General features: G+C 33.5%; 1 protein-coding gene across 1 annotated transcript; it reads left to right on the top strand.

Annotated features, from left to right (window-relative positions):
- Positions 1 to 1,813: 1,813 nt before the first annotated feature.
- Positions 1,814 to 8,391, top strand: LOC106713814 (opsin-3). The gene is given in 8 exon segments (NM_001317021.1): positions 1,814 to 2,022; positions 2,393 to 2,584; positions 5,572 to 5,787; positions 5,967 to 6,097; positions 6,231 to 6,370; positions 7,097 to 7,290; positions 7,448 to 7,549; positions 7,835 to 8,391. Coding segments are annotated over 8 exon segments (1,146 nt in total). The 5' UTR covers positions 1,814 to 1,969; the 3' UTR covers positions 7,953 to 8,391.
- The last annotated feature ends 8,154 nt before the right edge of the window (positions 8,392 to 16,545 follow it).

Below are 16,545 nucleotides of genomic sequence, written 5' to 3'. Positions count from 1 at the left end.
AATAGAAAACAGGGTAAAAATTATCCTATGTCCGTTTCCTGGTTCTAAGCTACCTGCCCACCAATTTTCAGTCAAATCGATTCAGCCGTTCTTGAGTTATAAATAGTGTAACTAACACGACTTTCTTTTATATATATAGATAGATTAGCTAAGAGATATATCAGTATCTATTTTTAAGCAATTTAAATTTATATTAATGTTAAATCACTGTAATATTAAATAACAGCCTCCTTGTATGCCTGTTACAGTACTAATAACAAAAAGCCATGCAAGTGATATCGTGACTCCACGTATCAATCGTAATAAGATACTTCTACTGTTGTATAAATCTGTATAATGCAATTTCGGTACTTATTTTTTTTTATTATTATTCTTTTTTCATTTGATAAATATCTCAGGCATTCAGTCAGAATATTTTTTTAATCCTAAATAGCGTTAAGTCGAATCATGAAAGTTCACTTAACTGTATACAGTTAACATTATATTCCTATTTTGTATTTAAATATTTCATGTAAAACAAGAATCAAAGTATTTTATCAAGATATGAAAAGGGAAAAGAGTCATAAATATTCCAGAATTGAATACACTGAACAAAGCATTTTACCAACGACCTATTTACGCGGTCATCACTTCAGGCTCAATTTATGACCACAGCGAGGCGTCTGCAGGTCGCCTCTCAAGACTAGTGGCCCCTACTAGCAGTACTCGCTTGATTGTAATTCACATAGTGAGTTTTCTTCGATAATTATTAAAGATCTTATTTAACCTTTCAAACTGTGAATATTGAAATGTTAATTGCTAAATCAAGCAATGAAACAACAACTAGTTTGGATGATTTTTTGTTTCAGATAAAATTGTAAGATTCTAAAAAAAATCATTAATGTTGTTTAGTAAGAAAATTTGTGTTATTTAATAAAGAAATCTTACTTCAATATTTTAATCGAGATTTCGTATACGAATGAATAGTGGTTTTGAAAAGCAAATGTTAGGGGATGAATTCCGAGCACGTTGCGAGCCTATGATGTGAAGATCCCAGTGACGTCTCAAAAACTAGGGATTGTCCGCAATCTCGTTGTCTTCGTAATGAAGTCCTTTGAGTTATGTCCGCTTCATTTTAGGACGCTCCAGCGTTTTGTTTGGACATAATCTTTAAGCTTTTCTTTTTAGTTTTAAAAGGATTTTTTAAATGAACGCTTTCGTTAATTAAATATACCATTACGGTTTTTAATACTTGTTCTTTTTTTTTATATACAACCTTTGGTAACGTAGTACAACATTTTTGCTTTTTCTGCTGCAGGTTACTTTGGCTACGTTAAGACAGACATACGATAAATTGTTAAATGCCTTGTTCTCCAGATTTAAAATTTAACAAAAATATGAACTACCTGTCGCCTGCGACTCAGTCCGTGCGGAATTACAAAAGCGTCTATGTTCTTCCAGACTATGTGTTACATCTGTGCCAAATTCATTAAGATCCGTTGAGCCGTTCCGGAGATACCATTCGCATTTATAATATTAGTAAGAGTAAGATGTAGTTTCTATTACTTATAGTCTTACTGCTATTTAAAACCTAATAAAATATTTGTATTTTTTATTTTTAAATTGTCTTTACAGATATAATATTAGTTGAACCTAAGTAATTAATTAACGAGATATCAAACCTAGAAAAAAAATCAACACTGAGAACACTCGTCATTCGCCCGGTTCACGCTTCACGAAATAAGCAAGAAGCTTTAGTTTTTTATTGAATTAAGGAATTAACAGGCACGCACAGTTCGGCCGATATAAAAGGTGGCATCGCTTGAGGCAGAGCACAAGTGAGAAGCGACAGCCGTTGTCGGACTACTCACTTCGTCAAAACCGTAGTCAAGTCTAGATTCAACCAACCAATGTTAGAACTCTCTCCTCTCTACTGAGTGCTCGTCAAGTAGAATATTTTTATTTTACATATAAATAGACGCTGCACAAAATGGCTGCAAATTATACAGATGACATCGGCCCCATGGCCTACCCCATGAAGCTGTAAGTATTTTTGTTATTTTATTTTTTGTAGTCTTTTTATATGTACCTACTGCTTTTCGCAATGTTGATAGAGATGTTATTGTAACTTTGTGTCATAATAAAATCACTATATGACCTCCATATCTCCTGGTCTTGGTAGTCGCAAGCTTACATACGGCCGTACACAAGGGCTCGTGTCTACCCTAAGTTTCGGGTGACTAGACCTTAGTCCGCTGGCCCAGTACGATTTAGTTGACTACACAAATATCTTTCAATATCTCCTGAGCATTTCACTCGAAAATATATTTTCTAAACCATAAATATCACGTCCGTATTCCTAAACGTATGACAGGGTTCACAGCCAGTTCATTAAGATCCTTCCCGTTGTCAGGGTTTCATCGGAGATGGTGGAGAACATGATGGGCTGGAACATCCCGGAAGAGCACCAGGCGATGGTGCATGCGCACTGGCGCAGCTTTCCTGCCGTCAGCAAGTACTACCACTTCATCCTCGCCCTCGTCTACACCATGCTTATGATCACCTCACTCGTCGGGAACGGCATCGTCATCTGGATATTCAGCACGTAAGTTTTTATTACTTATTTCTTTCAACATATTCAGTATGTCGATATTTTAATTAGTATATATAAGTAATCATAGTATATAAAGTAAGTTTGCATTGGCAAGAGTCCAGTAAGTGGTCAAACTGTTTGTCAAATTTATTTAATATCAATCAAACATGTCAAATATGGCCAATCGTGTCAAACAATGCCTCATAATGTGAAATAATGCGGTAAACATCAAATTAGCAATTAATAATTTACGAACCCCTTATGCAATGTAATTTGACATAAAGTACCCTTATTTAAACAAATATTTTGCCTGAACTAATTACTTAAAATCCAGTCACATTTAGCGTTCTAATCCAAACAAACAAGTGTAATCGTGACAAAGCTGCCGCGTCCGGGACAATTTCTCGTAGCGACCGCCTTCGCCCGCGGCTATTGTTAGCATTTCCGAAACTCATAGTAGTTCACATTTATTATATCTCGTATAACAGAAATTCTGCTATTATATTACGTAGTCCTTTCTGATATTTTAATTGAAAAATTGCGTAATTCAAAAATATATTTCAAACCATGGAATGGTTAGAACAAAGCGTAACTTAGTCAATTTTGTATGATAATTGAATTTTTTTATTACACCCTTAAACTATTAGATGGACTTTTGTATAATTAGACAAAAAAAAATCTGAAGAATTTTCCTCCGGTATGTATATCGAACCCTTCTCCACAATCCTTATACCGAAATGTTTATTCAACAGGAATAAAAGCACTCGCACAAATCTGTAGAAGTGGAAAAAACAGGAATTTGCACATTTCTTGGCTACCCTACTTTATTCTTCAAAAATAAAACCGGTTAAAACATGTAACATTTCCTATGAGTCGGATAATAAATATATTAAACAAAAGAAATAATTTTGTATTAAATCAAGATATTCGTAAATCTTTGTGTATTCAGAGTTCGATATTGGACAAAATGGCGTCAAATTTAATAACGTGGAACAATTTGTGGGCATCTAGTGCTATTGACTACGTCACTGCCTGCGCCGCATCGTCGGTGGCGATTTAATTAACTTTCGTTACTGAGACCTGCGAGCTGTGAGACTTGATTGACGCTACGAACCTACTACGATCTCTCGTAGCAAAAGCTCTCCTCTGCATCAAAATTTATTTTGTATTTGATTTATTCTATTTGCTAAGACTGCGTTGTACCAAAACAACCGTTATCTGTTAAATTGCATTCTGTAATAATAACGCTATTAAATATCACGTTAATCAATCAATATCTTATTTAACGTAAATAGAATAGATTTAATTCTATCTTTGTTATTTTCTATGTAAACTAATTAGGTTAAAAATATAACAATAATTAAGACATAGCCTAATACGGAAATCAATCCGTAAATAAATCCAGCGTCTACACAACATGAACTCAATAAAGTGTCCTACGCAAAAATAAAATTAAAACACTGTATTAAAGATTTTCCAACTTCCGAGAGTTTTTCAAAGAGTGTCACAGACAAGTTTCAAGCGAGCCGCATTCCAAACGATTCCAACTCTCCCCTTCGAAACAATTTTATTTGATTCCTTTGACTATAGAGAAACGGACTAAGCAAAGCTACGCCGTTGTACCAACTAAATTCTACCACTTCGCGGAGGGTGAGATAAAAATGACAATCACACCTGATACTAACGTAAAATTGATATGACTTTATGAACCCAAAGTGACTCAAAATGTATACCCAGAAAAAAAATGCAAATTCAGTACTTATTGAATACGCGCTTAGCAGGCCCTGTCTCTTATAAGTCAATGATTCGATTCCCATTTATCTCTCTCGTTCGGTATCTGTGTCATCGGGGCGCAGAGCTGTGACGTCATTTGATACTCCTGATGCCATATCCAATAACCAATAATCATTTCGGATTGCCTTTTTTACATTACCCTTATCGTACTTCGAAATGGTTATGTTTTTTTTTGTTTACGTTCTAAAATACTTTGACAAAGAAATTTTTCATTGAGATTATTGATATATTGCACTGGTCACTGTATATATGCAAAAATTTATGTCTTCTCAATATTTTATTCTTGTTTAAACTAACACTGGCTTCGAAGAAAAAAAAGCCTTCGAGCCGAAAGCACGTAGAAATTGGCAAAGTTAAAACTATTGAAATTCCTGGTAACTGTTATCTTGACACGGGAATTTCATTAATTCTAGGATAAAATACAAGAGTTTGTATTCGATTTCAATATTCAAAAGAACGAACATAATCTTAGGTTCTAAAGTAGTTAAAAATACACGGGTATTGTAACCACAATCATACAATTATACTATAACTAGCTTTTACCCGCGACTCCGTCCGCGCGAAATAAAAAAAAAAATAATAGAAAACGGGGTAAAAATTATCCTATGTCCTATTCCTGGTTCTAAGCTATCTGCCCACCAATTTTCAGTCAAATCGATTCAGCCGTTCTTGAGTTATAAGTGGTGTAACTAACACGACTTTCTTTTATATATATAAGATTTGAAGGAATACCTAAAGCACATTTGTTTTAGGTACATTTTCACAACAAAGTAACAAATGCCATAAGTTAAGTAGCTTCTTTAGTTCTTAGCTTCTTTATTTTCCACACTAAATATGGTACAAAGGTCAAACCAGTAATAAATAACATACGTTCAAAACAATTTTGCACTTAATTAAAAGCGAAAATATACGCCATGTTGTCACATGTCATTTGCCATAATAAATTGTTTATCACACATGTTACTCACATGTGAAGCAAATTGAGCTTTCAAAGGCAAGAGTATTTTTAATAATTTAATATCATCTTTTGATGCACTTTCTTTGATATAACTTTGTACAATAATGTTTTAATATTACACATTATTTAATATTAACAAATGTATTAAAATAATAAATTAATGAGTGTTTCCTAAGACAAAAATCTTCAACCTGCTAATATGTATGTAGTATGGAACCCTATAATAAACACATTTGTTGTATTTCAGATCGAAATCGTTACGCAGTGCAAGCAACATGTTCGTAATCAACTTAGCGGTGTTCGACTTAATGATGATGATCGAGATGCCCCTACTGATCGTCAACTCTTTCTATCAACATCCAATCGGGTTCCAGCTCGGTTGTGACGTGTACGCCGTACTCGGCTCCATATCCGGCATCGGGGGAGCCATAACTAATGCTGTTATTGCCTTCGACAGATACAAGTGCGTACTAAAGATCCAGTGACTCATTATTCTTGCTTTGACATACTTAAGTAACTACGTAGACTATAGACCTTCACGACCAAACTAACTCTTCTTAAACCAACTTACCAACAACTTCTCTATTGTCTATAGTACTGTAGCATAATCAGTTAAATACAGCACCTATTAATTTAATACAGGACGATCTCTTGCCCCCTGGACGGAAGAATTAACAAAGTGCAAGCTTCGTTACTGATCGCTTTCACGTGGTTCTGGTCAATGCCATTCACCATTTTACCAGCCTTGAAAGTGTGGGGACGTTTTGTTCCTGGTATGTATACTACAATTATGATACTAACAGTTACTCAACACAACATAAGATATTTTCCATCACAATGTTTAGATTCTATAGAAGAATTTTTAATGTAGTCGAGTTATTTTCATAACATACTTGTGATTAACAGAGGGTTTCCTGACAACTTGTTCGTTCGACTACTTCACGGAAGACCAGGACACCAAAGTGTTCGTTGCCTGCATCTTTGTTTGGAGCTACGCTATCCCTATGGCCCTTATCTGCTATTTCTACTCTCAACTCTTCGGTGCTGTAAGTATTCTTCACTTAACAACTTATAACTTTGGTCGCTACAACTCTTGCTGGTTTAGCGACTTTAGTCATGAAGGTCAAACTTAGGTTAAACTTACTTAGAAGGTCAACTTTTTACCATATACTTATTTACTTTTACTCTAAAATCAATTCTGTGAAATCCGTTTTATTCGGTCGGAGCCCAAACCTTTTTCCTAAATCGTATATTAAAACGAATCGGACGCAACGCACCCAATAAATATTCAGCTCGATTTCTTGGTCCCGTTGGATTTTTCTATTGAATAATTTCCTTATTACATATTCAGGAACCTCATTGATCGACCGTACTTTTAATATGTAAGAAAATGTTTACGTCCACATGTTTTCACTTAGAGTTAGGTGAAGGGGACCGTACGATTGAAGGATTTATTATTATTTTGCCAATGCCAGTTTTTACGGCGATTTATAACATCCAATATTTAACGATATGATTCAAAGAAGAATCTATGGAACTGTTGATTCATTAGATGTTAAATGACTGTCGCTTCGTTGGATTATCAGTAAATAGAAAGGAGATTCAAATGGGTTTAGCATTTAGGCCCTTAATTTACAATTATTATATTAGCACTCTTGCGTTCTTGTTGGTGGAGTATTTTCTATCACACAGTTTACTGAGATACGATGTGTCTACTTTCCTATTCCTATCTCCATTAACCAGATGTAAATAACTGAATATTGTTCCACCAGGTACGACTTCATGAGAGGATGCTACAAGAGCAGGCAAAGAAGATGAACGTAAAATCTTTGGCCAGCAACAAGGAGGACGCCAGCAAGAGCGTTGAGATCAGGATCGCGAAAGTCGCCTTCACCATCTTCTTCATGTTCGTCTGCGGCTGGACCCCGTACGCCTTCGTCGCCATGACCGGCGCTTATGGAGACAGGTAAAAAATACCATACTTAATTTTTTTTAATTCGACATACCAGAGATTTACTTTAAATATCGTCTAAGGCATTATTATCAGACATCACTTACCCTAAAAAAAGTATAAATGTTACCTAATAACGAATTATACCAGGATATTAAAATATTTATATCAGGAGCCTGTTGACGCCTGTTGCCACCATGATTCCCGCTGTCTGCTGCAAAATCGTGTCCTGCATAGATCCTTGGGTGTACGCCATCAACCATCCACGATACAGGTCAGTAAGCCAACAATAGTCTTTTGCCTGATCGAGACCTTGGTTTATCGAGAAATTTACGAATATCAGAACATTCAAAGAATAATTACATATCGTTTGTTTTTCTAACACTCACTTCCATATTGTTAATTTGCTTAGATTAAAAAAGTAAAAAGTTTAAGTAAGGGTTCTTCAAAGGGAGTCTGTTTTTGTAAACTGACAAAACATCCACTCTTTTTTCGATTTTTCTTTCTTCCACACAAATCTTTAAACTAGATTGAAGTCATATACATTGTATTTCTCCAGGGCTGAGCTGCAGAAGCGTCTACCATGGCTCGGAGTCCGCGAACAGGATCCGGATACGGTTTCCAACAACAACAGTGTCACAACCACGCAGTCACACACGCCCACCGCCGAGGCATAAACCCATCGCACGATGCAATCGAATCCACAACACCGCTGCCTGTACATAACCTACAAATATCTATATTTATTTGTATTTATAACTTCAATCTAGTCATTTATTATTGTGTATTAGTATGCAATAATTTTGTACTGTATTTTATTTCGAGAGGAATATTAATGCTTATAGTACTGATAGTTGATAAGTTTCTTAATATTTTTCTCTTATTTCGATTGCATCTAGCAAATAAACGACCAAAGCTTGTTGTATGGACTCCGATGAAATCAATGAATAAAATTTAATTGTTTTATAAAATTAAATACGCGCTAATGTTATTTGATGTATGACAAAGTACAAGACTTTTTAATGTACAAGAAAAAACAAAAAAATAATTATCGGACTGATCCCAACGACTACGGCGAATTGAATAATTTTTGATCAAATAAAGTGATTTTACTTTAATATTTTTTGTTTCAATTAATAAAATTTTCATCACACACTTTAAATTACAAAATATTTTTAATCCATCAACCCATGAATATTAATGTGTCCATCAGAATTAAAAACGAAAAACTTATCCTAAAATTACAAGTACTAGTATACTTAAAGGTCCTTTAATAAGAGTACAAAAACATTCTACATATTAATAAAGTTTCTAATGCATTTCAATAGATTGTCATTAATAAAATTTTAAAACCGCACAAAAAAGAAGGAAGAGTCCTTTGAGGTAATTATTTTACTAAAATCTCACTTCAAACTCGCCTCGAAGTTCGAGAGTGCCACCTGCGTCTTTTGTTTTGTAATTACACGTTGCACAAACGGTTTTATTTTATAACAGTGGCTTATTATTTTATAACTGCTTACTTATTAAAAGTTAGTTTTGTATTTTAAAAGACATTAAAGGTGTTTAAAGTCGAACTTTTCAAATTCAATTTATCACGACCGAATTTGATTTTAAATCTTACTTCTTACTAATATTATAAATGCGAAAGTTTAGATGGATAGATGTTTGTTACTACGTATCTTCAATACGGTTAAATGGATCTCGATGAAAGTTGACACATATATATAACATAGTATGGTAGAATATGTAGGCTTACTAATTTTTTAATTTTTTTTTTGTTTTGCGTGGAAGACTCGCTATCATAAGCTTGTGTGAAAATAAAAGTGATTAGAAAAGGCCAAGAAATAATGAGATGAAGATTCATTTTACCATTCACAATTCTAAGTTCGAATTCTTCTAAATTTATACCGTTATGACAACAAAGTCTTCTTGTATTTTTCCCTTATTTTAAATACGATCATTTAAGTTAATAAGCTTTTTAATTGCTTAATTTTCATCACACACTTTTAATTACAAAATATGTTTAATCCATCAACCCATGAATATTAATGTGTATACATCAGAATTAAAAACGAAAAACTTATTCCTAAATTACAATTGCAACATTTTTGTTAACATTTCTTCGACCTTTATGCGAAAAGGAAATAAGAATTTTGAAATAAAATATTTTGAGTAATAATTAAAGTTGAAATGTCCATAAAACGCGGCAAGATACCGTCGCGAGCTTTACGACCTAATTTCATACGACACTCCAGCGTCTTCGTTATTTTATATTTTGACTGAAATATTGGACGGCTTACAAAGCGATGTCTGGAGAACAACTTACTTTAGAGTGCTGAGAAATTAACAATTTTTTGAGATATGTTAACCAAGAGTTGAACAAAATGTAACGGAAAACTTTTAAAATTAATGTTGTTTACAAATGTACTGTCAAAAACGTACCTTACTTAATACGATTTTTCAAACAGTTAAATACCCAGGTAGAAACAAAAAATATTCATGGAACTTATTTTTTTATGATGGTAAAATCTCATGAAATCATCAGTAAAATTGTTGCCAACCTCTTTAATCAAACTCATAAAGAAATCAGCAACCTTTTTAATTAGCTGCGTTATTTTATTAAGACGCTTGTGAAAGCTGCGCTCGTTTGTAACCTTTTTCATTATACCTCATTTCCATCAAAGGACCGAGCGTAATGTTTGCCGACGTCAGAGGATTCCTTTCCGCCCGATTTACTTTGACCGGGACTCGTACCTAAAGCCTTTATTAACTTTCGAATCGTCTCAGTTATTTCTCACTGATTAAGAACCAAAGAAAAATTTATGTTTAGATCAGCTAAGAATCAGATAAACTACTTGAATTTATTTAAAATTGTCTTATTATTCGTAACTAGTTTACTAAACTTTTCGTAAACAACAAACCTTTATGACTTTGTGGGCCTAGAAAGAATATTTGTGACTATCGCCTTTGTATCTTCATCGTTAATTATGTTAAAATTATGAGATTTTTGGTGTACTTTACACACGGTAGGGGGCGTTGCACAAATTTTAATACAAATTTTGTCAATGACGATACGATGGCGATTGCCACAAATATTTGTGCTAGAACTACATTTACAATGTCAATTTCTACTTATGTTTCGCTTCAAACCCTTTTAACTATTTATTTTTACAACTATTGTCAAAAGCACAACTAAAATCAATATTTAACTAGTATAAATTTCAATAACTGATCAGAGAATGAAAAAGCTTTTTGGTTATTCAGGAAAAATTGTTTATAAAGTAAGCAAAAACTAAAAAAAAGTAATTTACTTGCGAGTTGATAGGTCCGATAATTTTTAATTTCCCCCACTGACGCCCGCACCGCGCCGCGGAATGGAAACCACGACCATAATATTTTATTTTGCAGCAATGACAGGAAATATTGCTTTGACGTCAGCACCAGTCCTCCGCTTATTGCTCTTTTAAGTCTACGCTCAATTTTACAATGGCCATTACATTTAAGATTTTGTTTAAGTAATTATCTACGAAAGTTTTATAAAAATTTCGACTTACGAAATTGTGGCCTTGCACGAATATTATACGCGCTTTCATAAAATCGGAAAAATATGTTAAATTTTTTATTATTTTTGTTGGTAACTTGTGACACTAGTGTACATTATTTATATTAAAAGTTATAAAACCCACAATATAAGAAGAATTGTATGTAGCGATCTAAGGAACATACACTGATTTAATTCGGAGTAAATTAAAATCCCATTGCACTTTAAATCCACTTTGTATCGCCTTTAGAAAGAAAATTGCAAGAGCTTTTTGTTTTATTTGCAGTCTGTCGACTTGCGCCCCACATCTCCCCGCCAGGATAGAACTGAGAGCCTTTCTAATGACTATAAGAATATCCAAGGATTTCTTCTAAATTTTCCACTGCAATTCTAAGATTTAAACTTGGAATTCGATTTTATATTTTGACATTGTAGACGAATACTTAGTATTTAAAAATAAATGTAACAAAATTAAGTATTTACATTTCTCATGGTTTAATACACACAACTACTGCTTACTTTCGTATGTTCTAAATACGCCTATTTTGAATTCCGAATGTCAGTTACAAGCAAAATTTAGTTTCGCTTAAATTTTTGATATATCTCATCTTTTTGCTGTTTTGATTTATTTTTCAGTTAAATGATTTCGATGCATTGCCAAATAGTTAAAATTGCTTTCAAACAAGGGATTTATCAATTATTATTTATTATGTGTGATGTGTAAAACCAAAAAGTTAATCTTCACAAAGTTCCGACATCGAGTTTATGGAGATTAAGTTTTTGTTTTATATCTGGTTTCAGCCACGTCCATTCGTTTGTTTTTGAGACCGAAATCTCCGTTTAAAAAATATTGTTATGTTTGTTTTGTGAAAGAGATAAAATGAGATTTCGGTCTCAGAAACCCACGATAAAGTTAATTATAAAATGATAGGCTAATTTTTTGTTATATCTAATTAAATATTTTCGTAAGTACTGATTTGATATCGGGATGTTACAGAACCACGATTTTTTTTTATACAAGCATTGAAATAAACAAGAATTAAATGTACTATATGTAAAAAAAGTTTTATTTTACTGTGGCGTAAAGACTTTACGCAATAACTTCGAAGCTTTTCACCATTTTGTACCTACTAACGATCATAAGCCCCTTGTACAACTTGGAAATTCTTTGGCTGAAAATTCAACGTCCTTTCGATTTAAAAAAAATAAAATACTATTTTAGAACTACCACAATACTGAACACTATATTAGAATTACATTTTAAAATTCACACAACATTAAGCAGGAGACGCAGCTTTCCCAAATAATTTTACTCGATTGTGAAAGCGTATACGTCAAATATTGTGAAGGGAAGAATGCAAAATGGAAGTGTCAGGAAATGGCGCGAAAGTCCATTAATGTATGCCGGGTGACGGGCCCGACGGAAGTCAACCTTCATTCGACATGTCACAAATTTTCTGACAGTTTCATACAACGATAAACCAATACGTATTTTGGTGCTTAACGTTTTGTTTACAACTAATACTATCATTATACTTACAATCTTACTCACATTATAAATGCGAATGTTTAGATGGATGGATGTTTAAACTCCAGAACGGCTGCATGGATCTCGGTGATATTTGGAACAGATGTAGAACATAGTCTGGAAGAACACATAGGGTACTTACCACATTTTTTAATTCCACGCGGACGGATTCGCAGGCGACAAATAGTTTACAACAAAATCTTGGTCAAATCCAAAGGTTGAAAATCTAACATTAGCTTTCCAATCATTTCACAATGTTTATATAATAACTGAAAAACAAAGTTAGCGTAATGACCTCCACGCATGAAATCTATTTTAATGTTACTCTTATCTTAACTTTAAATTTGGCACAGATGTAGAATATAGTCTAGAAGAACACATGGGCTACCTATTAAGATATTTTTTTCCGCGCGGACAAAGATGCGGGCGAAAGCTAGATAGCTATAGGTACATAATTTAGGCGTATAATTGAAATATCACAATTTACAAGATGGTTTAATTAATGTGCTGACTGATGAGTCGCATGAATTTCATTACAGTAACCCCGTAATAGTTACCAGAGTTGACAAGTAACTTGATAGAGTTTTACGCTTATGTTGAAGTAAGACAAACAAGATGTCGTCTCATTAGAGGCGCTTGGTCTCGGTCGCGTCGAGCCTCGAGCGTTGTGCCGTCAACAAAGTATCAGACTGGAAGCTGTGAAATTAAACCACGTACGTAAATATATTAGCACACGAGAATTATTTATTTATTATTTATTTTGGAAAATTTACACTTACACAGTTATACTTTCAAATATTACATGCCCCGCAAAACTGCTTACGCAGTTTGACTGCAGGTCACTCGCTTTACATTACTTAAATGGTTACAATGAATTTAACAAGTGTTTTTTTAATAATTGTTTAAATTTAACTATATTCGTATTAATATAGTTGTAAGTCTTGTGCTTCTCATTTTTTAATATATATTTTAGTTTGTGTATTATACTATTTAATTAGTTTATTTATATGAAGATACGAAGCCAAATTTATGGAAAATCATAATACACTTGATCTCCGCCTAAGCCGCTTAAATAAAATAGACGGATTTTTTAGTTTCATTTAACCCAAGTGTAATAATTTAATGTACTATTAAGTAAGGTGTGTACTGTAAAAATATTCTTACTATTACTTACTCTTTAATAATTTCAACTTCACTTTAACTGCTGTAGAAAATCAAATATAACATAATTAAAATTCGTACAAAGCTCTTGCTGAGAAGACTGAAAAGTTTTTTAAGTACACAGAGAATATTTAAGAGGCTCGGGTATTACGGACCACTAGACTTTTCCTTGAATTATTTTCATAGATGCCTTACAAAAGAAATTAAAATTACATAAAATTTGTGTCAATTAGACACATTGGCTTATTTAAGACACGCCCAACAGTTTTTTTAACAGGGCCGAAAAAAAAAATCATTGTCGAAACCAAGTTTTGAACTTCAATTTGACGGATTCGTGCGCGTCGCGTGATTTTAAACATTTGATATGTTCTAGCTGTCGCCCGCGACTCCGTCCGCGCGGTAATAAAAAAACTTAAAAAGTAGCCTGTGTTCTTCCTAGGTTCTAAATCTGATCTAAATTTCATCAAGATCCGTCGAGCCGTTCCGGAGATACCCTCAAACAAACATCCATTCATCCATCTAAACATTCGTAATGATTCGTAACAATCGAGTAATTATTTCATCTTTCAAAAACAGTACCATATAAATACGATTGAATCTTAAATACTATAAAATTGTTTCAATTTAAACACGAAAGCAATTGCCACAGCTCTCAATGTCCCTACAGGGAAGAATTAAACAAAGAGACTTCCGTTCAATTTCCCGAGAACTCGCCCCCTCATTTCTCTCTACCCTGGCGCCCCAGCCACATATTGCGCTCGGGACTTCGCGTTTCTCATTACGTTTATAGCAAAACAATTTTGTAGTGAGAAAAAAAAAGTCTTTTATAATCTATGTTTTCATTCCACTGAATAAGGGTCAGGCTGACAGTTTTTTATACTAATCTTATATATATAAAAGAAAGTCGTGTTAGTTACACCATTTATAACTCAAGAACGGCTGAATCGATTTGACTGAAAATTGGTGGGCAGGTAGCTTAGAACCAGGAAACGGACATAGGATAATTTTTACCCCGTTTTCTATTTTTTATTCCGCGCGGACGGAGTCGCGGGTAAAAGCTAGTAGGTATATATAAAAGAAAGTTGTGTTAGTTACACCATTTATAACTCAAGAACGGCTGAATCGATTTGACTGAAAATTGGTGGGCAGGTAGCTTAGAACCAGGAAAAGGACATAGGATAAGTTTTACCCCGTTTTCTATTTTATTTTTATTCCGCGCGGACGGAGTCGCGGGTAAAAGCTAGTCTATATATATAAAAGAAAGTCGTGTTAGTTACACCATTTATAACTCAAGAACGACTGAATCGATTTGACTGAAAATTGGTGGGCAGGTAGCTTAGAACCAGGAAACGGACATAGGATAATTTTTACCTCGTTTTCTATTTTTTATTCCGCGCGGACGGAGTCGCGGGTAAAAGCTAGTTGTAAATAGGACAACGAAAAAACTAAAAGTTTATAGCATTGTAGACCGGATTGAGGGTAATTGGTATATCGATGGCTCCTACGAATAAGGCCAATGTGCCAATGTGCAAATTGACGACTTTACAAGAGAGGGTCTCAAAGTTTCAACCGTATAGGAAAAGATGCCGCATAAGCCCCTTTACTTTAGCAAAAAAAGAAACACGTTTACACCTGTAAATGTGTACTTGTGTTTAGTGCATATTGTTAAATAGACTAAGACGTAGCTTTTAACATAAAAAAGTTAAAATCATCATATTGTTACTTTGGCCCTTTTACATACATAGGACCCATCGATATACGTGCAAAAAAATGAATAGAAATAATATAGATATAGAGGAAGGCTTATCGACCTGATTTTGTTGCAAACATTGCCTTCTATTCCCATTAGGTTTAAATATTTTCTTATAGAATCTTAAAAAAAGACAATTTATTACTTTAAAATTTCTATAACACGTCAACAAAACCACATCAAAACAAAATGTCCTTATAATCTGTTGAAGTGAGTTCTCAAACTCATTAAAGGCGACTAGGCCGTGCGCCTGAAGCAAGAACGGACAAACCCTCTTTGAGCTGCACGTCTTGTATGACAATGGCCTAGTAACGAAATAAAACAGCACTACAAAAATGAAACATATTAAAAAACCTAGAAATATACAAAAAAAAATACAGTGGACATTATTTTCCGTCTGACAAAAAAGGCAATGTTTTCGCGCGTATGTAAGTTTTTACATATTATGTTGGTTTATATGTAAATTTCTTTGTGACAACCAAGAGCCTAAACGGCTGAACAGATTTTGACTAGGTGTCATTCGATTCGTCTTCATTCCTACAGTGTCATTGTGTATATCACAAAAACACAAACAGTGAACGTAAGAAATAACATTCAAAATTAGTGAAAAACGAGTAGGAATCTCACTCTTTTTCAGAGCTCCCTCTCTTTATCAAATCACATGCGTACTCGATTGAAAGATCATTTAACATCATATTTAGCTGATTACGTTTTCATCGGAATATGACAGTTGTTGTATCTAGGATTTATTGAGAGGAAATAAAACAAAACAAAAAAATCTTAAATATGTATTTACTTCAAGGAAATAATTATTGTTATAAAATTTCTTATTAAAATCCAATGTTGACTACACCAACGTGAGCTGCGTCTTTCAACATTATTTACATTCGTTCCAAATGCTAAGTACGGCCTTTTTGTATGGAATGTCGTTCTCACACACACACTATACAGTCATAAAAAAAATATCGCTTACTCTGGTTTATTTAATATAAAATGAGAGAGATGACAACAGTGAAAATAAACAGTTATATTTTTTTACAAATTAAAATGAACGATCACAGATTTACAAATCGATCTAAACGTTTTAGAGATGTTCGATAATCGAAAATTAAAATAATCGACATTAAAAACCAAAGTATTTTGATGTATTTTCAAACCCGAAATGATGAATCATACATTAAAACAATATTACAAATTCACTGCGGAGAAAACATCGAAATATATCGATACTTTTCTTACGTATAAAAACATAGATTGTTCAGTTTTAAAGACGTTAAATGCCACTATTTT

Source organism: Papilio machaon, chromosome 12 (assembly GCF_912999745.1).
Source record: "Papilio machaon chromosome 12, ilPapMach1.1, whole genome shotgun sequence".
NCBI classification, from domain to species: domain Eukaryota; kingdom Metazoa; phylum Arthropoda; class Insecta; order Lepidoptera; family Papilionidae; genus Papilio; species Papilio machaon.
This window is presented reverse-complemented; position numbering and strand designations above follow the sequence as displayed.